We start from the raw sequence: 27500 nt of genomic DNA, 5'->3' as shown, positions 1-27500 counted from the left end.
TCACTTAACTACGAATATATATACACACACATATATACAAATAATATAATAGGCTATAACATGAAATGACACACATGACAATAACACAGGAAATCAATGGGTGGTGGCAAAAGCTATGATATTAAATAGAGCACTTAAAGCTAACAAAGCTATATTTAACGCTATTCCATAATCATATTTTTATTGGAAGGAAAAGTCTGATATGAAATGGCCAGTGGTCACCAGATGCATCTCTTACCAACTCAAGTCCCCTCCCCAGACACCCAGCTGTGAAGAGGGAATCCAGGAGGAAGAGGATCGTGTCTCACAGCCCCAGAACTGCTCCACTCAGACGCACACAACACAAAACACCAGGTCTCTCGTGAAACGCAGGCAGCAGAACCGGGTCGTCGAGGATTCGTCAGAGGCCAAAGGGCGGCACTCGACAGTCTCTCGAGAGCGGACGCTGATACAGTTACCTTGGCAACAGGTTTTAAAGCTTCGAGGGTTAGTTAACTCTAAATCTTCAGCAGGGACACCATTTAGAGTTAGGTGGATGAGAGTCAGTCGGTCTATTTTTGCAAGCTCTTGGCGAACGCTTGACTTTGATAGAAACTTTAAAAGGTAAGCTAATTTTGTGAGATGACTAGAGCTTGATTTAACCGGCCAAAATAAATTAGCTTGTATCAAAAACACAAGGACTGACTTAAACAGACGATCGACTGGTTTATAGAATGTTATTAATCACAAAAAACACACAAAATTAAAGTCGGGAACACTTGGTTACACAGAGAAGGTTACTTGTAAAAGAAAAAAGACAAAACTAAGCTAGATACAGGTGACGAAAGACAAGAGTAGACTATACAAAAGAGTAAACTGAACAGTAGACCACATCAGGAACTGAACAAGAGAATAAAACAAGAAGAAGACTGAACTGGACAGCTTGGGTCTGCTTTCTTTGAGTCTATTTTCAGGGTGTGGCCTGAAGGATGAGGTGCTATTTATTTTCATGCTCAAACTGAGAGAAACTCCCCTTTGAGCGCGGAGGACAGATAGAGGGACAGAGAGAGAGAGAGAGGGAGGGAGAAAGAGAGAGGGAGGAAGAGAGAGAAAGGGAGATGGAGATGGAGATGGAGATGGAGAGGGAGAGGGAGAAGGAAAGGAAGAGAGAGAGGGAGAGAGAGAGGGATAGGGAGAGAGAGCGATAGGGATAGGGAGAGAGAGGGATAGGGAGAGAGAGGGATGGATGGAGAGAGAGAGAGAGAGGGAGGCAAGAGAGAGAGGAGAGAGATGGAGATGGAGATGGAGAGGGAGAGGGAGAGAGAGAGGGATAGGGAGAGAGAGGGATAGGGAGGGATGGATGGAGAGAGAGAGAGAGACAAGAGAGAGAGAGAAGAGAGAGAGAAGAGAGAGAGAGAGAGAGAAAGAGAGAGAAAGCGAGATAAAGAAGGGGATAGAGAGATAGAGAGACAAGAGAGAGAGAGAAGAGAAGAGAGAGAGGAGGGAGATTGGGAGAGTGGGAGAGAGAGAGAAAGAGAGATAGAGAGAGAGAGATAGAGAGAGAGATAGAGAGATAGAGAGATTTATCAGCCCAGTTTTTGATAAGGTTTTGTGATGAGACACGCAGCACAGTATCCTACAATATCCGACATGAGTCAGATATATCCGTCTGCTTTTTCCAGTCGTCCATCGCTCAGTTGTCTGACTCACTCTCTGTGGAACATTGGCGCCGTTAGTTGCAAATAGACATCAGTGTGGATTTGGTAAAGACCACTCCGCTTACATGGCTTTGCTTCACCTGACAGGTGAAATCTCAGCAGCACTTGATAATTATGGTACACAGGAAAAAAGCGGGCGCAAGCACTGCACAGCATCCTCGAGTGGAAAAGCAGCCTCACGTGGGATCACTTCTGCTCCACGTGCACATACGCAGTCCCCGAGCACGGGGCTGTGAAGAGCGCAAGGTCGGCCGTCCCTGCACACTCGCAACTGCTCGACACTCGTTTGCTTGTCAAATTGACTTTCCAGACTTTGGAGGCATTGAAGGAAATAACAGTGACTGATGTCGCTGCGTCTTTGACTGGTCGCGTTAAACACCCACGACCTACCTCCCAAACCGCAGCGGAATCTTTCTTTATGTGCGACTGATTTCCCTTTGTATACAGAAGCCAATTTAGTTACTGTTCTCAACAAAGCCAGGTCTTTTATGGGCTCTGGCTGTCATTCAGTTGACATTTTGTAGCCGTTTTCATTTCAATGAAAAAGAAAATCCTTGAAATCCAATTTCTGTCCTCGTCTACAATTAGACCCATAATTACAATAATAGGGAAGTCAATAATGAAAGAAGGTATTACAGCCTGTATGATGTACAGTATATATATTAGCTTCCCACACAGTGGAACACATTTGTATCACTAAAAACATTTTTTAAAAAGGAATTCTTACACATCCCACATGCTGTTGATAAAATATAACCTCCCCACATCTCTCACCTAAACAAATGAAAAACACATTCCTGATATCCATAATGCATTCTTCTTCATCCCTGCTGACAGCCAGAGGCATCGCATAAAGCACTGAATTATCCCTTTGCACAAGCGCAGTTAGAGTATGTATATCAACAATGGTGGCTGCGACCCCTCGATGACCCGAGAAAGGCTATATCTTCCGGTGTCCACAGGGGATCTGCGTTTTATGTATGTTATATGTGTGCATTGAAATTTAACTAAAGAAGTTACCATCGCTGGTAGCCCTGTGACCGTGTCGGTCGGAGCAGCAACATTTGGTTCGTCCTCCAAGGGCTGCGACGGCACCACTATGGTATGATAGACTTTTACTTCACCTCTCCGGGTCTCAGGTATGTGATTGAATTTAATTGCAACCCCTGTCTTTTAAAGCTAACTGTTGTCTGTAGCTTGTAATCTCTTTCGGTGAAGGCAGCGTACGTGCTTCTTCTTCTCCCCGGCATTAATGGGAAATTACGGTGTGACATCATTCCAGGTTCTTTTTAGGAAAATTGGGTCATCAAATAAGCCATCGAGACCATTTTTTTTCGTTTATGATTTATCGTGCCAGCCTCCTTTTGAGCCCTTGGCAGAGGCAGAGCGGAAGTGAGTATCGGGTAAGGCTGCCTTCCTACTGACAATTACCTCAGCAAAGTGTGTCAGTGAGCTGCACGCCCTATCAGTAAGCGCCTCATGTCTGAGATGGAACCTGGATGGCTCAGGTGTCACTTTATGGCTGAATACTGCTTTCCTGACAAAAGCGCTGTCACATTCGCACCTTAATCAACCTCTGTGGCTCGCACAGTTTGACCCCCCTCCAGGCAAGGTTGCAGACAGACCAGATATGTTGTGCCCAGCACGGGCCCTGAGAGCCTGTTTTGCAGGGCTGGCATTTGGCTGTCAGAACAACTGTTCCTCTGCTATGGTGGCCTGAATAAAAGGTTGTGCTCTCTCCAAGCGGCGCCTCTTCCACAGGGTGACGGATGTCATTTGCCTCGCATATGGGATAAGTAAACATCCTCTACCACCTGGTGTGAGGTGCCACTCGGCCAGAGCACTCGAGCCGAGAAGATTCAACCCCTGATCACACCGGAAGATAAAGCCTCTCTTGGTCCATCCAGGGGTCACAGGTGACATTGTTGGTATACATACTCAAACTGCAATTGTGCAAAGAGTTAATTCAGTGCTTAATAAACCGCCTCGGTCATCCGCGAATCATAGAACCGTAGATACATTTGTAAATATTGATTTAAAAGCAGGGATGATGGCGTCTGTGTCTCATTAAAGTGAGGAGTAATGCCGGGCGACGGCCCCAGGCTTTAAGTTTGACAACTCTGACTCCCTTTAATCACAAGCACAGAGGACCGTTTGCTACACGGAGGGCAAAATCAAATATGTCAACATGAGCACAAATGACACTGTCAAAGGAGCTCATTAGTGTCATCAGCTGTATTGATAAGGGCAATGAAACACAACCTCAGGGTTTTCAGTGCATAGTGTCAAATTCAAAGATCTGCTCTGAACTGACAAATCGGTATTTGCTTCTGTGGGTGGCCACTGGCAACCATCGAAAAGGCACCATTAGTCAATATTGAAAAAATATAAACTACTTTAAAAGGGTCTGCACTCACCTTTGAACACGAGATGGAGGAGCAAATACGCCGTGTTTTGCAGGGCAGCTGAAGTATCTCACTCCTCCCACCGATCCATCATTCTTACCACTTGGTTTGTCCAGTTCAATGCCCAACCAGAGCCCTGCATGGACAGCAGGACAGTCAAAAAACAAACTAACTCTCAACATTAAACACATATTGGGACGCCTATTTATTCATTGGGGGTGTAGTCATGCTTCTGAACAACCCAACTGGCCATAGGCTACGAGGGTGATATTAATTTATTGTGAGTAACTGTAGGAAACTCAGTGAGCATTTCAAAATGTGAATTTACTATCCTTAGAAATAATGGCACAATTTACAATTCACATTTCACATTTGCTGAAAATCTTTGTTCTAAGGATTCAGGTGTGAAGTGTCATCCAGATAACACAGATGAAAAGGGGTCAGCTGTGGTCCAGGAGGGAGAGCAAGTTGTCCACTAATTGGAAGATCGGCTGTTCGAAGTGTCCTTGGGCAGGATGCTCCCATAGGTGCAACCATAGGTGTTGAATGGTCAGATTAGATCCTGATGAGCAGATGGCATGTGGGATGTGTGTGTGTGACTGGGAGAAAGCTTTTTGAGGGGTGGGAAGACTAGAAAGGAGCTAAAGTACAAGTCCACCAAAGACTTTACCAAAGGAAAAGTTTCAAAGCATCTACCTAAAAAAGAGAGGATTAATGATGAAATATTAAAGTATCAAAATCAATATTTTTGTGTGATTTCAATTGTTAACTCTTTGCAGGTAGAAAAAGTTTTTACAGCTTACCTGGAGCAAAGCTGGTCTTTCCATAGAACTGGACTACACCAGTTCTCTGGCCTACCACCAGCACCCTCTCCCCCAGGCGCACCTCAGGGCCTCCACACACAGAGCTACTAGCTGAGTGGGTTCGGCTTCGAAGGCCTGGGAGATATGAATAAATAAAAAAAATCACTACCCCATTTGATTCCACTGGAGAACTATGTAATAATAAGGAACATCATTAAAGTCATTATTTATTATCTAATAAAACAGACCTGCAGTGTTAAGTGCAGTGGTGTCAGGAGAAGAGCGGAGGGCCGGTGAGGGCGTGGTCCTGGGACTCAGGGAAGTGCGCTCCCTTCGCTGCCTAGCAGGTAGACGTTGCCTTGGTAGCGGACGAGGTCGGGCACCCGGCCCATGCCGAGAGTCCAGTGAAGAGGACGAAGAGGAGAGCGAGCGCGAGAGAACACCTGTGGTGAAATTGACAGAGGAATGAGGGACAAGACACACAAGGGGACAGGTCAAGGAAGAAGCCGACAAAACAAGTGACTGAAAAGAAAACGCAGTTAAAGGTTAATTTATGAAACCCTTCTCTGGGATATTATTTGTAAGTGTTGTTATCCATTTCATGCTAGCGTTTATTATGTACTGACTGTCTTGTCTGAATATTATTATTATTCTGTCTAAAATCACACGGCACAAGCTGTGTGCCACCCCTCTTAATGCTGAACCCAGCATCCATCCATTCAGGCTTACATCGGGCACTTTAGTAATTCTATTGAAATAATGAACCTCAGCCTTTTATTCCATGTTGCTCTTCTAAACGTGACAGTTTCTACAGCACTCAGAGATCTGGACAATTACTACTTTTCTTTTTCAGACATCTGAGCAGCTGTGTCACGTGTTTCTATGGCAGCACAAACCAAGTGAGCTTGATCTTTCACAGTTGCGTTTCCTGTTATCAAGGTCCAATTACGAGCCAACATGCTAATCCCCTCTTTAAACCGGAGAGAATAAGAGAACGGGATTTCACTCTTAAAAAGGCCATTTGATCGCAGTACCTCATTAAGATTGTGACTTTTACAGACCTTCACACGCCATAAGTTCATTAAGTGCTCGACTCTTGGCGCCTAATTGATTAAATCTGAGCCAAAGTGTTTTTAGACAAAGGGAATATTCAGCTACAAGCACACTGGAACCCAGACAATGATGGGAAGAAAACTTTACAACATTTGCCTAAAGTTGTTTTCAATCGTAAGCCTTCACTAATGGGCCCCCAAGAGTGGGCGGATACACAGAGATAACGTCTGAAGCTGCTGATTCTGTGATCTCTGTTAGGAGTTATTCATTCCTTCACTGCCTTAATTGATCACTGGTCATTGTGCATGAAACCAAAACTACAGAGCTGCCAGCATAGATTTTTTAATATCATATGACTTTACTGGTTAAATACATTCTAAGTAGAAATTCGATAAATGAATGTTGTATTTTCAGGTTGAGGAAACGATCTAGAATCCAGATTATTTGTTTCTCATAACACCCGATCAGATCAGATTTTTAAATGATGTTTCAAGGACAAATGCAGCACTAATCAAAGTACCAGCTACATGAATGAAATGCAGTACTTTTTGTTATGTTCCTTTAGATCTGCCCTCAGATGGATCATGATGTTGGATTCAAGCATTAAGGTGCACTGGTTATCAGAGACGGGGGAGTGAGGAGTGCGTGGAGCTAAGATTTCAACAGTTTCCACTGTTTGATCCAAAGAGAGATTTTACTAAATAATGCAACCCCCACTCCACATCCTGCTCTCTGATACACAGTACATTACAGCCCAGTCGGCTGGAAGTGCAGTACCTGTCTTTGTCACTGAGGCGTCTCCCTCTGTGCCCTGAGTGGGACCGGGTGGACTTTTTTGATTATCAAGGGTTTTTTTGACAGATGGAGATAAACCTTTCCACCCACACAAACAGACAAAAAGAGACACAGTGACTACTTTGCAACACAGGGAATATTCTTATATATTATATAATATATCTTAGTAAGGTAAGTGCTTGGAAGACAACATACAAGTGTGACATCGATGTTCTATAATGTTTGAGCAATTTCAAAGTCACTGTATTCTTTGAGGCTACACGGTGGTGTGGTTCCAGCTTCGCAGCGCGGGTGGGGCCCTTCTGTGTGGAGTTTGCATGTTCTCCGCGTGTCTGCGTGGGTTTTCTCCAGGTTCTCCGGTTTCCACCCACAGTCCAAAGACGTGCACATGTTCGGTTCATTGATGACTCTAAATCACCCGTAGGTGTGAATGGTTGTCTGCTCTGTTTGTCTCTATGTGCCCTGTGATAGACTGGCGTCCTGTCCAGGGTGGACCCCGCCTCATGCCCCATGTCAGGGATCGGCTCCAGCCCCCTGTGACCCCGACAGGGACAAGAGGTTGAAGATGGATGAATGAATGTATTCTTTTAGATTAGCTGAACTAGGACCTTTATAAATATGTCTGTGGTATTTCTATAGTTGCTGTATCTGTTGAATATGATGACCTCAGATGGTGTGTATGTAAATACAATATGCAGAAAGGCAGTTTATGAAGTTTAGAGACATAAAGAGAATTACAAATGAGGAAACTAAAAAGACACAGTGAAGCACAACTGCAGTTAAAGGCAGAGACAAAGAAGATAAAAAAACAAGCAGGAGTGAAGAAATGGAAATAAAAGGACGGCATGACATTGTCGAGTAGCGTTGAAACAAGAATTACTGACACAATAAAAACACTTAAATATGCTGAGACAAGCAGTTACACCCACATAAAAGCCCCACTGACAGAGAATACAAAAGAACAAAAAAAACTTCAAAAGGAACCTTGACTCAAACAGCACACATTGAGAAAATAACATTTCTTGCAGAGGTAAACATAATTAACTACTTTCTAGCACCAAAACTTAATATCAACTTTTAACTTTTCATATTATTTGTTGACTTCAATGCTTTCTTCCATTAAACTGGCAAAAGCCTTTTAGACTTCTTTAACAGGCAATAATATTTAACATCCATGAACCCGAACACATTTAAGGAAGAAATAAACGTCTCTCATGAGGATTTGATTCATAGACAGATCTACCACATAAGCTGACTCACATTACTCTCAGCTCATTAACATGCCCTCTAAGTTAAACTCCAAATTGAATCTCATATCAGCCTGGTATTTATTGATTGGCATTTCAGTTCACATTTAGAGGAAGATGGGAAAGGTTCCCCTCAGAGGCAGAGTTGTGTCTTTACTTTGAACTCCAAAGACTCAGAATACCAAAGATTTCTTGTCCTTGACCTTTAGCTCGCAGGGACCTCCTGGCCCTATCTATCCTTTCCACATACTGACATTCGCTCCGAGTGATAGACGGCAGCGCATACTGAGGCTTTATGAATCAAGCAACGGCGCTTTGTGAGCGTTGTCTATGTGCCCACCCGCCCTTTGAGGCCTGAGCTAAAGTTTACCTACTCTTAATGGGGGCCAGCCTGGCATTCTGCTGTCAGTCTCTTCTGGTTAGCCAGACTAGACAGTTGCACAATGACTCATTCAATCTATAGATACACACTGTCTGCTGTCTGCCCTGCCGATCTAATGTGGTGCCAAAACACAGGTGGCTGTGAGAGTTTGGGCTGTAAATGGCTAACAAAGGCCCTGGAAAGTATTTGGCCATAAATAAGTCTGGTTCCTGGCTTGTATTGAGGTGCTGACACACACGCCCTCCCATTGCATGCTGCACATACGCACTCAAGTACACCTTGTGATGGATGGTTGCCACGTAATTCAGCCCGTCTATGCCCCAGTTATTAAATTCTGCCTAATTGGACTATCAATCACAAAATTCCACAGGCCACTCTCAGGTATGCTATTCCAGTCACGTCAAGATCAATTGGCCTTCAATCCTTATGGATATTATACCATCACAATACAGCTGTAAACCCAAGAGGGCGCAGGAACCACAAAAGCCTACCAAGACAAAGTTCCTGCAATGTTCCGTAGTGACTGGACTTTATTATGAGACAACATTAGTCAAGAGCTGAGGATATGGGCGTCCAAGGTCTGTGAGTGCAAGGTCTGTGCAGCAGTCTAATTTATGCAATCGTTTGGCACTGGTTCAGAATCTACTTTTCAAAGTATTTGAGGAAGATTAATATGAAAGCACAGATGCAAGAAATCCTGCTGTGCGGTGACACGGCTTATACGAGCGAGGAAAGTTGAGAAAGCCATCAGCTGGAGTCATGACCTCGTCTGGTTACCACGGAGTGACTCATAACACTCCCTCAGCAGTAGGTTAGAGGCCCACTGTGTCAGCATGAAAACTGATTGTGATTTGCATATTAAAGATTCTTTTGCTTACAGATGCACTTAGTGTAAAAACTGTTCTGTTGTTGTGAATCTAATTGACTAATTAGAAGAGGATAATGTTAGGTCACAGTAAAGCCAAGTGCAAAAATAAAACAGACAACAAACACGTAGCATAGGTCTCCATGCACATTACAATAAAAAGACAGCTGTAACTGTATGCCACCCTCAGCTAAGATAGTAGTCGATGTGTGAAGACAACAACATCTCTCTCTCTCTCATTTAAACCAAAAGCAACCTCTCTTTGACTTGGTGAAGTACTCCAGCTTTTTCTTCCGTTTTTTCTTAACAAAAGGGAACAAACTGAACTCTCAGTAGTGTTCAAGTAGAAAAAGCTTCTCGTGTTCGGAGCAGTAACAACCTACAATGATCTGGTAAACACAAGCAGGGGTGACCTCGGTCAAAAAACAAACTTAATTTGAGAAATCACGCAGTATGAATAACATCACATAGAGGATTGGATTGAGATTTTTAGACTCCCCTCAGTTGTTTATTTGTATTGCTTGTAGGAGAGTTTGTCTCCCCTGACTCCTACATACTTCAAACTGTGCCAAGAAAAGTTTAGAATCAATCCAAGGCTGCTGACAATTTACACAGTGCTTTCGGAGAATGCCAGTACCCATGGATTAGATGAATTAAACAGCCTTTTGCTTATTTAGTTATTTAGTAGAAGGGGAGAGGTGGTCGAGGATCATCAAATCATCACACGGGATGTGGACAGTGCTGTAATACAGTTAGTGGAGAACGGGGGGCCATTACCATCAACACTTTTTCAGCACATCTTCCCAAAGGTGATGACAAAATGGACAAGCACGGGCAATTGTTTCTATTGATGCTTGTACTCCAGGTAAGCTGTCCCAAACCCCCTTAAGTGAGCGCCCTTGAAGGATTATTTCTTCACCTTACAGGAAATATTAGAAGGCCACTCTAATATTGTTACTCCAAAATGTTCGTTTCTATGAGGTTGTTGGTGCAGTTCTTTTTTTTTTTATACATGATATGTGGTCTCTAATTATGTACTACTGGCCTCCTCCAGGGTACCGCACAAGAGATAACCTGTGCCATAAGGAAACAGTTACAGCTGCTATATTTTTTCACCTGTGTTCACAAAAGTTCACACATTTCTTTGCCCTCGGGACTCTACGGTGTGTTCGGTTTCACTGCCTTTGTAATTTATGTTATGACTTGATTGAATTCAGAGTCTTTTTTTTTAATTTACAGTACATCCGCCAGAGCTCTGCAGGCAACCTGTGAGGCTCACACTTACACAGATAGAGCAGTGCTCAGCCATCCGTAGCTCTCTCAACTAACACTTATTGCAATCCTTGTGTGATGTAACATAGTATTCTATTTACATCTTGATCCTCTACCAAACACGACAAAGGCAGATTTTGATTTAATGGTAATGCTATGAGCCGTTTGACACTTGGTTCTTTACCTGTGTTAATCTTGGAGGTGATGCGGGACACGTCAATGCGACGAGGGGGGCGTGTGGGTGCGGACGTCTTTCTGGTGCTGGTTTTATGTCTTTCCAAAGGTTTGCTTATCTTAGAGAGGGGAGCAAATATTCCTGTGAAAAAAAAGTCACAAGAGTCAATATTTACAAAGGGATAAAAAGACACATTGCATATGCTAACTTCAGCACAACTGACAAAAAGGACATGTAAATTCCTGGGGATGGATAAAATACCACTGAGTTCCAAGTCATATACTTATTTTTACTTGTAGTGCAAGTAATTGTATGCATGCAGGATGCATACAATTGGGACAGACTCTTTCATAACATTGTGCTTTGAAGGATTGTGGGTCAGACAAGCTAGAAAAGCACGCTGGCTTGCAAACTGCAAAATCCGACTAGATGCAGCTCAGTCCATAGGTGACTCGGCGTGGACTGGTGGCTGGAGAGGTGCCACTTCATCTCCTGGTGCTGTTGAGCAAGGCACCGAATCCCAAACTGCTCAGGGCGCTGGTCCATTGGCAGCCCCCTCGCTCTGACATCTCTCCATTAATTGCATGTATATAGGTCCTGTTTGTGCATGTGTGTGTGTTTCGGGCCTGTGTGTTTGTAACATGATTAATAATAACAGAGTGAAAAAATCGAATTTCCCTGTTGCGGGACTAATAAAGTAATTCTTCTTCTTCTTCTTCTATTGGGAGAATCTTTTTTTCTGGCATATAAAATAGTATGGTAGTATGGTTACTGGAACCCAGGGCTGAATGGAAGAATGTTAGAAGAAGTTGATGGAGCCATGTTACCGTGTTTGACTCGACAGGTGAAATACTGAACGCCTGCTACGGAGCCATCGTTCTTCCCTTCTGCTTTGTCCAGCTCCACTCCAGCCCAGAGGCCTCCAGAGAACTCGGTGCTACCGCAGAATCGCAGGCTTCCAATCTGTGTGCACAAAATTATACACCCCAGAAAGTCAAAACAAATATGAACACAGTGTGCAAAACAAATCAAAACAAAAACAAGACATGCAGAGAAATAACTTTTCGGTACACCGAGCAGTGTGAAATTACATCTCCATGGTATGCGTTATGTCAAGGGCAGGTTCTCGATCAGAAACTCAAAAACATTTTCATGTGTCTATGGTAACTACAGCAGCAGAAGAAACAAGCAATTAAAGGGGAAATAGAGATCAAATCATGAGACAGGCCAAAAAAGAGCCAGGAACATAATAAGAGTTTTGATTAGCCAGTCTCTACAACTTGGCACACTGTAATTCTGTTCTCAATGTGCCACAAACATTTATTAATTGCTCATTCTTTCAGAGCAAATGTACAATCGGGTTAGAATTTGTTTTTTCTTACTGTCTGTATGGTCACACAGCACAGGCACATCACAAAAAAACACCAAAAAACCCACAATTACCAAGGTATAAAGATATTTTAAGGGCCCTAATTAGATAGCAAAAGCGGGGACTGATAATGGAGGCCAGTGGTTTTCTTCCATTAAAGTTAAATAATGCTAACTAGGGCTTACAATATGAAAGGCTGATGTGTGTTTGAGGAGTCTTATAGCTTTATCACTTGCTGTTTCCAATTCATCCTTATATTCTCCATGAAGCGTTCCCTTCAAAATGTGTACAGTGAACCGCAAGTCTTAGCAGTAAGGCTAAAGCAAAGCTAAATGCGAGTAATAGGCCGCATCGACCACTATTTAGTAACACCAGGGACATAATTTGTGTTCAACAGTTCACCATCTATGCACGTTGACTGCCTTTGATTCGTCTGCAGGCTACACATCCAGCGCCTGCATGGTAAATCACCAGTGTTTACCTTGAAAACAGATAGAGCGAATTCACATATGCATTCCTGAACAAGGGAAGATGTTTTCAACTTGAGAAATTCACACTTAAAACTTACAAAAGACGGCTTCAACCAACCACTCCATCATGTTATCTATTCTGTTATGGCCATGAACTCAATACAATTTGAAATGCCTCAAACTCCTCAGTCCTGAGAGCACGAGGAACTCCCTGATCTAATAAGCATCCTTTGTCAGGTCTCTGTCAAACATTTCAGAATGAGTGCGGTTTCCTTCCACAGGACCACGGTACAGTAACTGTGCCTTATTTGTTTTTCTGTTATATTGTAGGAGATTACTTGTTAAATGGAAAATATTCATTCATTCATTCATCTTCAACCGCTTATCCCGGGGTCGGGGTCGCGGGGGTGCTGGAGCCGATCCCAGCTGACATCGGGCGTGAGGCGGGGTCCACCCTGGACAGGACGCCAGTCTATCACAGGGCACATAGAGACGTACAGAGATAGACAACCATTCACACCTACGGGCAATTTTAGAGTCATCAATTAACCGAACACCTGCACGCCTTTGGATTGTGGGAGGAAACCGGAGTACCCGGAGGAAACCCACGCAGACACGGGGAGAACATGCAAACTCCACACAGAAGGGCCCAGGCCGGGATGCAAACCTGTAACCTTCTTGCTGTGAGGCGACAGTGCTAACCACTACACCACCGTATAGCCCTAAATATGTCACAGCAAAATAGATGTTTAACTCGAGCAGAGTGGTAGCACTGGGGTGATATTCAAAAAAACAACTTGATTACAGTCAAAGCCCAAGTATCGGTACTGAAGGGGTTGGATTGGTGCATTCCCTAGCCTTAAGATCAGGAAGACTTCAACTTGTCTATGTCTGAAGAAGAAGTGCAGAAAAAAGCAGGTTTTAAGACGAGCAGAAATGATTGGGAAAAGAGCCTCATTATGAATTTTTTCCGTACCTGTGTTGGTGCATAAGTGATAATGTTTGATGGCCCTATTGGACACAACCATGAAAAAAACAGACATGGTGACTGTAGGCAGGATTCTGAAAAACAGAGTTGGTGTTTAGTATGAGTAATGCAACTGCATAGATAGGCCTATAATGAGTCACACTGTGGAGTGGAATTTTCTAAGCCTCTGCTGAGTTCAGGTTCCCATAAAAGTTACAGGCTTTTGGTCACATTAATCTCATGTATTTGGGGGTTCTTGGTGGAGACTGGAAATGTCAACCTTAAGTGCAGAGTCAGCTGCAAGTGATGAGAGAAAGGATGTCACAGATATTGCTCAACTGGGCATCTGAGCACGTACCTATGAGGATGAAGCATGAGTGCAAAAGAGATGTGTGGCGGTTTTGAGCCAGTGGCAAAGAGTGGATGTCTTTTTCACCTGCTTTGTTGGATCACTAGAGAAATTCAGGGTGTACTTGCCCCATGCTGTCAGCCCGATGACAAAAGGCACACATCAGTCATTGGGAAAAGGTCGGTTTTGCAAGATTTAGCACGGATTTCAAGGGATTTCATTGCATTTATGAGCAAGAGCACTGTGTAACAAATTGTCAAAGTTGAAATGTGCCATGAACATAGTTAGAAGACTGTATATTATTTGACCTACGGGGCTTAAACTCCACTGCTTTCAAAGTGTGCTTCTTGTCAAAAGGAGTACACGTGGCTTGCGGTGCCGCACTGAAGTTGGGTGGTTAAGTTGAGTAACCACACCTAAGTATTTTTCTGCATTACATTGGGATTGGGCAAAAATAAATTGGTTGTTGGGTAAAAGTCTTTGCCTACATTCATAGGTAAGGACCAGTTTAATGAACTGAATAATCAAATTTAAAAAACTGCACTAAAACTCAAAAACACCGTTTTAAAACAGGCACACGTGAAAGTGAAGAGTAACTACTGTGTGTGATGCAGCCACAGAGTAAACTGCATGCCTAAAAGGACATCCTCAATGAAAGTTAAATGACTGCTTATAATAGCAGTTCTGGTATGTGACTACACTGGTGTATCCCTTTGTTTACACTTTATCTATCAATTAACACTTTAGCTCATTACACTTTTCACAGCTACACAGAAAGAGGACGATCCCCAGGGCACAGAGGAAGAGTATGAGCTTTCTAAAACTCCTAACACGGTTACCAGACATGGACAATAACTGAATAGGACTGATAGGAGTTTGCTTAACTTACACATGCTCAGATAAATGTTGATGATGCATCAGAATAAACTGTCAAACATAACCCTGAATGCTGGAAGAATGCCAAAAGGGTGTTGCTTAGCAACTGGAAACAATTTTTCGGGTTCAGGGCTGAAATAATTGTAGATAAATTAAGCAAGGCTTCTGTGTTTGTATAGGATAAACCATGACACAGCTGCATGATGTAATGTGGCAACAGGCACAAGGCTGAATGTATATTAATCCCTCTTATACAATATGTTATTGCTTTTCTCGACGTTTATGCTGTGCACTTTCATTTTATGTGCTGTTGTTAGTACAGTAGGTGTTTGTAAGATGTATCAATTTAAACAATAATCCCATGGAAATATTCCTGCATTTGTTTCTAATTCTGAAAGGACATGGCAGGAATTCAACTCCAAACATTTTATCCACATAAGCAAATACAAATCTGCTCAGTGCCAGTGAGTAACGATGTTTGTGTTGAGTGTGCATCTGTGAATCTGCTCCCTGTCCTGCAATGCTTCTGTAGTGATACACAGAGAACAACATTTCTATGTGAACAGCTGGATAACTGCAGGGACCGGGGTTCAACCCCCAGCCTGGGTGCTTCCAGCTGAGCCTGGTGCTCCCAGTTTGTAGGATGGATGGGAGGATGGTGAAGGATCACGTTCTTATCACTGCAATGGTGACTCATGCAGGCTGGCCTGGCTCCTGTATAAAGGGGGCTGGATTGGAAGAGTATGAACCTCTCCACACTTAAGCCCCGCTGCTGATAAAGTGTGGAGTTCTGTTGACATGAGCAATAGCTTTTCACTGTTCGTAGAACGGAATAATCACGGCACTAGCTCGCTGCTGCGAAGAGGTTCTCCCTGTAACTGGATAAGTATACACTCTAACCGTCATGTTGGGAAGCTTCCCTCTACTGTACCACTTGGAGACATGGAAATAAAAAAAAGTTTTCTAAAAAAACTTTTCTGAAAATGCTGAAATTAAAGGATTAATTAAGATATTAATGATTGTTCTTGACCACTCACCTTCTGTCCAGCTATCACCACACGGTCGCCTAGTCGGATTCCCATGGTGGCCAGCTGTATCCTGGCCTTATCTGAGAGAACAGGGAGGGACTGGGCTTGTAGTGCGAGTGGCAGAGGGGACCTGGGTCTGGGTAACACCTGTCTAAGAAAAGTCCGGAGTTCTTTGGCTACGGCGGCTGCGTCTGCCATCTCCAAGGGCATGTCGAGGGGGTCCGGCACCACGTCTGCCGGGCACTGCCCTTTTTCATTCTATACGTAGAGACGAGGAAAAAAAGCACAGGAAATTGATGACAAAATGTTGAATAACATCCAATACTTTCTGTATTTGCCAGCATGCCAAGTAAATGTAATATAAATGATCAATATTGATGAATAGCAAATGCGGTATGACAGGCTACAACTTTTGTATTTGCTTCCACTTTCCAAAAATTCAGGTATCACTTCTCTAACAAGGATGCCGGGCTTCACAGAATCTTTAATCTTATCTCTGCTCCCAGAACAGCACCCACCTTCACCACCACCACCACCACCTGTGTTTCGAAGCAGAGGCTCAGCAGGGAAACAGCGTGGAAGTTTAGTCAAGTCACTAAGAGCTGAGACAGAATCAGCAAGAAGAGGTGTAAGTGAAGGTGAGAGTAGACTGCTGTGGAAGCGCGACAGACGAGGGAACCTCTTTGGGCTCCACTGTGCTGGAGTAACTGGGGCGAACTCGTGCTCACCATCCCCTCAAGCAACAATGTGAGTGGTCTTTGATAAACATCAAAGAGAAGCTTGTCTTTCATTGCCAAGGCCTGTTTTTCACATTGCAACGCTGAGCCAATGTACACACCACTTAATCTGCAACAGCTTGAATTAATGTGTCTGTCCTGCTTTGTGTTATGTCTTTAGAGACAGGAGTGGTCCAAGGAAAGACATGTTCAGTTCACAGTTTGATTTTTAGTTTTGGTGGATTTAAATTACCTTTTTATATGTTTTTACAAGATTCAACCTACTCTCATCAGATGTGCAAACGTGGGACAAATGGTATTGGAAAATCCATACTGTGGCCGTCATACACTCTGCCAGTAGTTAACAGTAGTAACAGTAGTTAAAAGGACAGGTTCTATACTTTAAAGTAATAAAATACCCATTTGCCATATGTCTCTTACTCTCCCAATGAGCATATGTTCTACGGCATGTGTGAGCATCCATTGTATTCATCTTCAAATGTGAAGATATTTGTTTATTTGTTTTAATCGAGTTTATTGGAACAGTTGGGCAATTAAAACAATGCAATACAGCAGCCTTGCAATAAATCCACTCTGTGGAAATCACAATGCTCAGTTTTTCTCAACGCCGTGCCAAAGAAGTCTCAATTAAAGTCTGTGGTCCACTTTGAGCCTGTACTGAACTTTTTATCCAATATCAAATACGTACAAGGGGACAGAAGACTTGAAAAATATCTCGTACACTCATAAAATCCAAAACAACACCAGCTGTTGTATAGGAATATGTAGAGTACAGTGGGAAAATACACCACGCAGTGAGCTTGTGAACAGCTATGGAATGAAGATATATCCACATACCAAACCGACTTGCAACAGGGGCTCACTTCAAATCAACACCTTGTTATAAAATGAAGGTCTGATGAGTTTCTATAGCCATTAAGCCTGAAGATGTGTGGTAAGGGAAGCATGAAAGGCCAGAGACATTTTTTATTTTTCCATCCTTGTAAAACTCTCCACTGCCCAAATCCACGATTTGTTGTGACAAATCTCTGCTGAGTCTGAGAAGAGAAATATCAAATTAAACCACTTCCAAGTCTGACCTTTACTCAAAAAGGGAAGGAGATTTTAAACTGAATTTCTTGGCTCTGATAGCACGCCTTATACTCCACTGCCAGCCACCGCCGACATGTTTCAAATGCAAGTCACATTTTGGTAGTAAGAGCATTCCAGTACATCACATATCAGTGCACAGTCCTATACTAATGATGTATGGGGTTGACAAATGTGGCTGACAGTGATGCAATGCACATATTGTTTAACTAAACTATATTTTCTACTCTGAAACTGGTTTTACATGTTCCAGACAACATATAGTGACGTTTCTTTGCGTGTCTGTGCATTTTTCTCTTACGTACTCAACATTATGACTGACGCAGCCACACGACTGGTCTGTACCTCAAATAAAATCCGTTGGTTCACAGTAAACATATCGGTCCTTTCAAACTATAAAGCTGATCACTGGGGGGAAAAAAGGCATAGCAATATCAGAACTTGCATGTTACAGATGCAACATATCTGGAGGGCTAACTGAAAGCAGACTTTATAAACCTTAAAGAGTAAAGCAGACAGAAAATAGTCTCCCCTTAATGGGCAAGATAAGGAACAAACGTCCCTTTCTGTCATCCAGAAAATCTCTAAAGAAAAAGGGTAAAACACAAAAAACAAGCATGTTCATATTAACCAGGGTTTACGTGCTTTTCAAGCTTGGCATTCACACACTCAGCATCTGCACTCATCTTTGAGAACAGGAATTACTGGATTCTGGTGCACAGTGCTTTGGTGACCTCCAGTGGGAAAGTAAGTGCATACAAAGAACAAGCACCATTTCTGTTCAGAGACAGCTTTGATGGATCTGAAAAAGCCTTCTGGTTATTATAAGGGATGATAATGGCACAGTGAAAGATGCCAGTAATAGTATGGTAGCTATGACCGACTGTAGAGTCTTCATGCCACATTACTATCTATCAGGGTCCGCTGTATATCCTTCAATTCAAAGGAACAGTTGATCGGGGCTCTTCAACAAACCCCTCAAAACCAGGCTTTAAATCACTGAAACAGGAAGACACAAGACAGACAGACTGAGCACTGAGATGTTAAAGTGGTAGGTCTACGCAAAACACGTCTGTTTATATTGCAAACAATTGCCTGTTTGGGTGTTTTCAGCCAATCGAGTCAGAAACTGAATATTTTAAAGTGGAACAATATGTCGCCTGAAAGAGTCCCTAAAGGACTTCATTTTAAGGTCTCCACTGTAATTCTGTAAGGGAGCGAATGGAGGAGCTAGGAGGGATTACATCACATTACAGGCTTTGGGAATTTGATTGTGGGAAAATTGTGGAAGTAGTTTGTGGAAGGAAATGTCTCTATGTCCAAGGGAGTCATGATTGATGACGTCTGTGAGCAACGCAGGGAGAGGAGGCAGTGTCCTCGACAGCCACAATCTAATGAAGTCCAATGCCATAGCTGTGAGACAAACAACCAGAGTGAAGCTATAACGTGGTAGTTTTTCATTTTTAGGACTGACTGTGCTTTGGGGTGGTTGTGTAATTACAGTAGTTAAATAATACTTGCACAAACTACACTGTTTACATTGTATTTAACATTTAAATACTGCCCACTGTAGAGCAGGTTAAGTCTTTGAATATGAAAATGAAATTGTTAGAAAACTACTTTTTTCATTTTGACTTGAATAATTACATAAATGGAAATTTAGGTCACACTGTTTATATTGCATTTTAATCTGCAAATACCGACTGCACAGTGGTGACAACTTAAAATTAAATGTCAAACAGCATGCCAATTTGCATATGATTATAACGCCCATACAACTTTGTAATTTTTTCATTTTAACTTAAATAACAAGAATTGTATTTTCATCTTCAAGTTAATGTGGATATCGGGCGGCAGAGGTGACTCGGCTGGGAACCGGTTCTGGTCCCTGTGTGGACCATGAATGGAGTGTGGACTGGTGGCTGGAGAGGTGCCAGTTCATCTCCTGGGCACTGCCGAGGTGCTGTTGAGCAAGGCACCGAACCCCCAACTGCTCTGGGTGTCGAGCCGTTGGCAGCCCCCTCGCTCTGACATCTCTCCATTAATTGCATGTATAGAGGTCCAGTTTGTGCATGTGTGTATTTCGGGCCTGTGTGTGTGTGTGTGGAACCTGTATAATAATAATAATAACAGAGTGAAAAAATTGAATTTCCCCTTGCGGGATTAATAAAGTAATAATTCTTATTCTTAAATTCTTAATAACAACCCCTGTGGGCATTCATATGCAACCCCAGGAAGTGCAAGAATCATGTAAGTTCATCAAATATGGTGATCTTCTTCAAGTGCTATATTTTGAGACAATAAGAGATGGAAAGTGTTTTTTTATTTATGGTAGGGGTCAATGTGGAGATGAGTTTTCAGTCTGTGATGAAAGATGTGTAGAGTTTCTGTGGTCCTGATGTCAAACAGTTGTGACTGTCAAACTTGCATGTGAGCGTACGTGAGAAAGCACTGTAACTTACTCTGAAGGCAGGGTTGGCTCCCAGCTCCAAGAGGCATTTGACCGCTGACATGCACAGGTTGGACGCAGCGATGTGCAGGGCAGTGCCAAAGTCAAAGTCACTACAGGTGGCATCTACCTCTATAAAGAAAAAAGGCAAATGAGGATTGTTTTATGGGATTGATGTGCATTTTTTGACATTATGAACTTCTAATAGTTGCCTTTTGCACTCAGACGCCAAAAAAGTTGAAATCCTGTAGTTGTGCAAGTATTGCTACTTTAACCCAAACTCTGTATGTTTACCACAGAAAAAAGGTTAATTACTGAGGCTTTAAGTGCCACTGCAGTTGGTCATGTTAAACAGAAATGTATGCCCTGTTCTTCCTGCACGAACAACCTTCCCCCTCTCCCCCCTCGTTGCAGCTCTGCTCTTACCTCCAGACTGGGAGGCCTGCAACACCACCCTGATAAGCTGGGGCACGTCGAAGTAGGCAGCGTAGTGCAGGGCCCTCATGTTAGTCCAGCGTGAGCGAAGGTTGGGATCAGCGCCCATGGAAAGAAGCTGACGGGCAAAGCTGACAGCTGTCTCTGCATCCCCTGAGGAACACAGGGAACACATATGTGTGTGTGTGAGGGGAGACGGGGGCGTAGCAACATGACATAACTTCAGCTTTAGAGACTGTGTTTGAGAAGTACTGATGAATAGCAGTGCTTACCAAGTTCTACAGGATTATGTTCAATATCAGAGAAGCAAGATAAACTAACACACAGAAAACAGAACGTGTACACACTTATATTCCAGCTGAGAGTGTTCACTTAACACCCCAGTCAATACTGACCGATGCCCGGGGCCCCAGCCTTGCAGCAGTAGTGCAGGAGGCTCATATCTGTCAGACCGTCTCGATCATTCACACCGCAGCCTCTCTTTAGGATCTGTGCAAAGACAGGATGTGCAGCATGTCACTAAGGAGCGCTAGTGTCACTGTGCAGCAATATGACATAATAGGTTTTAAAGTGAATCTCCAGGGGCACTTATCTGACAAATGACAAGTAAGCTGGGCCCCTCTCATAACTCTACTCTACATATTTAAATTTGGACGAGAAATGTTGAGCAAACTGACACAGAAACAAGGTATTTATTTCTCAAGGGTGGCAGTTATTAAGTGAGAGAGTAAGAGAAAATAATCTCCTGCTTTTACCCTTGAGACAAGTGCTTCCCTGCGCAATTTACTGCATTGCAGCTATTTTGTGTAAGTCTGCGTGGAGGTGGCTTGGGGGTGGGTTGGCAGTTTTCTGGCTGTTGGCACCAACAACCAGAAAACAGAAGTTTATTTTCTTCTAAAGTATTCTGGTGTTTTCAGTTACCATATTTAGTATTGTTTTTTATTGATTTGCAAATAATTCAATGAGTAGGGTTTTTGAATTGTGACTTGAACAGACAGAAAAGGGTTTGCTGGATGGAGTCACCTCATTGCCGATGAGGTTGATGTTCTTCTGAACCTGAGGCACCCACTGCCTGAGGACAGCGAACAGCTCTGGTATTGTGGTGCTGGGATCCAGAAGAACCTCCTTGCACTGCGGCTCACTGGGGTCAAAGAAGGCGAACTCTGGAGGTGACGAGATGACAAAAACGACATGGATACAGTTTAACTGTGCTGTAACCCACCTTGAATCTTGGAAGTGGCTTTCTGTTTGTGTGAAGAGAGCATGTGTGAAACGCTGCCGTACAGACATACATTAACTCTCTGCAACACACGTTTCAATCGATTCAATCAAATTAATAATCTTGGGAAATGCCCTTGCTGTGCTTGCAGAGGCAAATGAAAATCTGATGTGACAGCCAATGGCATGCTGTGAACCAAATGAAGCGGTAGAGAGCCCGACTGAGGCTGAAAACAAATAGGCTTGGCTTTCATAGTGAATACCAACACTTAGAATTTAACCAGCATCAAACCTTCTGCATTTGCTTTACTATCTATATTACATATAAGAAGCTCATTTGAGAGCCATCTATGCCGACTTCTGACCACATGAGTGGAAAAATTGATTGTATGCCACTCAATTTAAAACTCAACTATTACAGCTGATATCACCTGTTTAGGAATAGATACATCATTTTTAATATACTCGTACAAACACATTGGACTGCATGAGATGTGTATATACACTCATTCCAGTTTTAAGGTGGCACGTTTGTTTATATATGTATGTATGTATAAATACAGTTTATACGGTATATGTATATAAACTGGAACCAACATATTTACCTGCTATTTGAAAATCTGGTATTTCAGAGATAACTCAGCGACAGTCATCGCCTCATGTTATCTTAAGCCATTACAACTGTGTTTAAATATTCCCAATATTAAAAAGGATACTATGATACGATGACAATAACTAATGAGATGCAATAGAAACCTGCCACCCTAAAACTAGAATCATCTGCATTGTTGTTAAGTGTGGTTACGGGACCTTGATATCTCGTCCCATCAGGATAATCACCATCATCATTGATCATTACCACTTGAATCTTTATTAGTCTCTCTTAGTGGTGCACTCATCAAATGCTCAACAATCATAACTCGCTGATATTGTTTTTATAGGGTGTCATGGGCTAAACATTATTCTGACTGCATGGTCAAAAAGATATTCTAAAGAGCTCTTTTTAAGCTGTACAACAGTGACCTGCACTGTAGTAACCTGAAATGTCACACAGCTCCAGTGTGCATATGTACTAAATGTGTGTGCGGATCCTCACCACAGTCACTAGGCATGGGTGCAGAGGCCACCTGGTGGATAACCGGCCGCTGATGGGAAGAGGCCCAGTCCAGCACGGTGTCTCCCTCGACACGCTCTGAAACATCCTCCTTTGTCATCTCCCCCTCAGGGCCTGTGGCAAGAACAATATTAGACAACCTATTCTGAGAGCCCAAGTAGGTCTGGTTTCAACAAAGCAGCGAGAACGCCACTTATTTTGTGAGACATGACTTCACTGAAGGTTTCGGTTCATCTGGCACCAAAGGCAGCATAGTTAACTGTATGTAAGGTGGAATTTAGTAGTTAGACAAAAACATATAGGCAGTAAAATATCACAGTACCAACAGCCTTAAAGGAATGAAAGTGCAACACTAAAAGTTGCAACGAATATATTATATTATACAGTAAAGGAGAATTAGACAATTATTATCATATGCTTTTATACAAAGGATGTAGACGTACATACTGAGGTAAAATATGATCATCATGTGCGGTTTAAGTGCATGAAAGCCTCAAACAATCCAATATTATCTGATATTTGGGACTGAGAATAAGAACATCTCTACTGCCAAAAACAGACCTCAAGTGATGATTTTAGTTCCATGAGGACTTTAGAATAGATAAAGGTTAATGGTGAAGGAATAATTCACTATTCACAATAACCATTTGTATATTGTTGCCTTGTATTTGTGAAGACAGCCACATTAACAGTACCCCTACTCATCCGTGAGAATCGTCCAGACAAGTAATGCGCCTGCACAAGCTTCTCAGACAACAGCCAACAAGCTGCAGTAATTGTTGTAAATAATAAGGTGTTAGCGAGAGTGCATGTGACGGAAGTACTGAGCACGACTAGATAAATGAGACCTGGGTAATACTTCACATGCATCAGACTTTTCTCCTTTTTTGAAACCATTCACCATAGAGGCATGCAACAAAGTCTTCTTCACAACTTCAAGACAACACTTACAGTATTTGCAATAGTATTCCTTTAACGACTAGCCTGATCTTGCAACTCAACTCACTGACAATATAAAAGGAAACCAGGAGGGTGGGGGGAAAGGACAGAAACCCTAAGAGGTTGAACTATAAGCACACAGACACACAGACCTAGCCTGGAAGGACAACACTGAGCCTAAAAGCTTCTAAACCAACCAACACTCACTGTCATCTTCTCCTTCATCCTCTTTCTTGTTGAGCTCCATGAGAGCTTCCCAGTCCAGCTAAGCTTAAATGAAGAGACACAGACTGGGTCCAGCAGAACATCTAACCGAGCTGCTTCTCAAAATAACTCCCAAGCACATGGTCAGTCCCTCCTCAACCTCCAGTGAAACACCCACTCACTCTGATTATACCCTGTTGATCCCCTTACTCCCAGGTTCAGAGGCTATTTACAGCCAGTTCTTACTTCTGACCCTCCCCGGCTGGTATGTCACTCTCCCTTTCCAGTCGTGTGCACTGCTGACCCCACTGCCACTTAATCTGACTGGTCAACCATAAGAGCCGCAATGTGTCAGTGGGGTGACAGTGCAAACAAACACAGCGTAAAAGGGCAGCAAAATGGTGGTTGTGATAAGGATGACTGTCCTTCGCTGTAAAGGCCAGTGTCTTTGACAGCAAACTAAAGCACCTCTTGACAGTATACTGAATGCCTACACTCCAGAGGATCATATTATAGAAGTCACTGCAAGAGGACAGCAATGTGGACGGGATAAGTTTAATGTGGGGATGTGGGGTAAAATAGTCTTACCTCTATAATATAAATGGCCAATTAGCACAGGATAAAGAAATCCCTGTATTCGACCAGAGGTGGGAGGGGTTACTCACTTTTCGCGCTGCCGTCACCTGCCTGTCGCCATGTGCATGCTACGTACCTTGCCGATGTCACGAAATGAAGTAGCCGCGAAACTAAAGGACAGAATCGATTATCTAATAAAGTGATAAGAATGCTTCTTCAAGCGCCTCCATGCTCAGAAGAATGTGGAAACTACGTGTTGACGGGATATGACATAATATCAACAAATGTTTTACAGAGGGTCGTATTCAGACGGGACTAGTTATATCTGAGGTAGTGCCTTAATTTTTACTCCCCAGAATAATTACTGACATGACCCATTCGGACGGGACTACAGCGTCTGGTAGAAATGAATTTACCCCACGTCTCCACATTAAACTAATCCCGTCCGAATTAGGCTTTACATGGCGAAAGAGATGTCTATAATAAAGTTATATTCTTAAAAAAATAGTCTCCAGTTCTGATCAAACCGACGCTATTGCAGCATCTACACTAACCTCAGAATGAACAGTCCCCTCTCTGTGTCTTCATCACGCCTCGCTCCCCCCTCAACTGCCAGTAGCTCCTCACATGACACTGACTGGCCAGCTCACCGTGACTAAGAATACAAACGCATTACTTGAAGCCTCGAGAAGATGGATTTTCCTGTGTTAGGTGTGATACACGATATCAGTAGAATCCAGCTGCCGTGCAAGGTACCCACTGAGCTGACTTTCATAGGATTGAACGGGGCCCCGCCTCTAACGCTGCATCAAGTTTTCTTCATACATCCATGATGGTAAAATGTTTTTGGTAAAAGAAGAAAAAGGGAAAAAAAGCCTATTGTACTTGTACTATATTTGACTCCAGCCTTCGGACAAGGTCTGACAAAACAATGTTATTATTGCCATAGTTTTTATTCTGAGTGCAGTTTTTCAGGTCGTTTTTGGTTTTATTTGGTGTGTAAAAAGAACTGTTTCATGTTAAAAATGAACAAGTCCTTACCCCAAGTGAAGGAGTTCAAGTAACTCGGGATCATGTTCACGAGTGAGGGGACGATGGAGCGTGAGTTTGGCCGGAGAATCGGAGCAGCGGGTGGGGTGTTGCAGTCGCTCTACTGCACCGTTGTGACGAAAAGAGAGCTGAGGAAGACAAAGCTCTCGAGCTACCGGTCAATCTTCGTTCCTACCCTCACATATGGTCATGACCGAAAGAACGAGATTGCGGGTACAAGCAGCCGAAATCGGTTTTCTCAGGAGGGTGGCTGGAGTCTCCCTTAGAGATAGGACCAGGTGGAGAGATTAGATCTCCACACTGGCCTGGGAACGCCTCGGGATCCCCCAGTTAGAGCTGGTTAATGTGGCCCAGGAAAGGGAAGTTTGGGGTCCCCTGCTAAAGCTGCTGCCCCCGCGACCCGACCCCGGATAAGCGGATGAAGATGAGATGAAGTTCAAAAATATATAATTCAAAATATTTTCAACTACAATTGCTGTGTGATGGGCTAGCTTTAGTGGTATGAGGTATAGATAACAGTAGAGCTCAATATGGACAACAAACTGCATTTAACAACTTCCAACTAAAGTCCTGGGCCATTTCGGGCTTTCATGGTCTCATGGGTCCTGCACATGACAGTGTAGAAATAATATCACAATGATAACTTTAAACTGAGAGCCTGGAGAGTAAATGGTTCACTGAACAACACATGCCGAAGCACGCGCACTGATAGATGTATTTTGTCAACTTCATGTAATTGTTAACTGTGCAGTCTCTAAGAAAAACATTAAAGAACCTCTATAGTGGTCACACTACAGTCAGGGCCTGCATTTAAAGATGGTAATTAAGTGAAACGTCATAAATCCCACACCAATCTCAGAAAAAAAGCATAAACTAGATATCATTATGTCTAATACCTGAGCTGATCCATTTGAAACACAGGACATATTCAATCATCATGCAGAATAAAATATGCTCGATGCCCCGGTGAGGTCACTAACTGGCTGTCTGGAGATTAGGACGTTGCAGTGTGACTTGGGGACAATGGCCTACTTTTGCAATAAGCCTCTCTTTGTGTGTACGACCAATGATGTCATCCTGCTCCCATCCTCACAGCTAATGGAGAGACAATACTGTGACACATTTCAAACTGATAGCTCAGAACATTTCGGCACCCATTGCTTTGTGACTATTTATTCCACACATGCTAACGTTTGTTTGACTGCAGGGTGTTCGAACATGTTGAACACCACAATTATACAATAAAGTTTCTTTAATAGGATTGTGGCAGTGCATACATTACCTTGGAATCATAGTTCATTGTCTGTATAGTCTACAAGATTAAAAAAATCAAGCTACTATAATACAATAGTTTGTACTTTGGAGTTATGGTTTTGTTTCAGCATTTTGGGGCTGTTCAAGTTCTATAAAAGGCCTTTTCACAGCAGGTATTTTGACTTGTCATAGCAGGAAAGGCACAGGTGAATAGTGTTGTCCCAGTGGACCATGACACTGAGCTAGCATGCACAATAACACAACCCAGGTAAACACGCTCACCTAAATGGAATGGAGTCAGTTACACCTGTGCTAATGATGTTGGGTTCTCGACTGATCCAGTTCTTTCGACCGCTTCTTTGGTATGAATGACAGGAGCAGGAGTCGTCCTTGAAAAGCGGTTATTTTTATGAGTAGTGCCCAAATTTGACTGCTTGCCCCAGATGCGCAGCGCCGCGGTCATGCTGGCGTAAGTGCTTAGCTGCTCTTCTGCCTCCTCCAGTGGCTGTGGCTGTGACAGTGACAGCAGCGGGCTGCGGCATGCACGCACAGCTGCTACAGTGAAAGCACTTTTATCCAACAAGTGTCAAGCGGGCACTCCTGCACAATGACTGATGATATCTGCAGTTAATGGGTAATGCCTGCCCCTTAAAAAAAAGTACTTACAAACAATGACGAGACA

At 43.0% G+C, this 27500-nt stretch overlaps 1 protein-coding gene across 6 annotated transcripts in view; it reads right to left on the bottom strand.

Moving 5' to 3' along the window:
- LOC310955098 (CAP-Gly domain-containing linker protein 4) overlaps nt 1-27500 on the bottom strand; it is a 36662-nt gene that overhangs the window by 7785 nt on the left and 1377 nt on the right. For 2 of the 6 annotated variants that reach the window (XM_083924844.1, XM_083924845.1), the window contains exons 1-13: nt 23942-24025; nt 22778-22909; nt 21487-21626; nt 20859-20952; nt 20455-20616; nt 20042-20160; nt 15763-16011; nt 11522-11657; nt 10704-10835; nt 6736-6831; nt 5154-5348; nt 4906-5040; nt 4115-4238 (exon numbers count right to left, since the gene is read on the bottom strand). In XM_083924844.1, coding sequence (XP_083780970.1) covers nt 4115-4238; nt 4906-5040; nt 5154-5348; nt 6736-6831; nt 10704-10835; nt 11522-11657; nt 15763-16011; nt 20042-20160; nt 20455-20616; nt 20859-20952; nt 21487-21626; nt 22778-22909; nt 23942-23981 — 1754 coding nt within the window. In that variant the 5' untranslated portion in view covers nt 23982-24025. Of the gene's footprint in view, nt 1-4114; nt 4239-4905; nt 5041-5153; nt 5349-6735; nt 6832-10703; nt 10836-11521; nt 11658-15762; nt 16012-20041; nt 20161-20454; nt 20617-20858; nt 20953-21486; nt 21627-22777; nt 22910-23941; nt 24026-27500 lie in introns of those variants that run through there. The other 4 variants (XM_083924848.1, XM_083924847.1, XM_083924846.1 and 1 more) reach the window with 3 other exon arrangements.

Source organism: Echiichthys vipera, assembly GCF_963691815.1.
Source record: "Echiichthys vipera genome assembly, chromosome: 12".
Lineage (NCBI taxonomy): Eukaryota > Metazoa > Chordata > Actinopteri > Perciformes > Trachinidae > Echiichthys > Echiichthys vipera.
The sequence above is the reverse complement of the archived record's forward strand: the minus strand, read 5'-3'. Positions and strand labels throughout refer to the sequence as shown.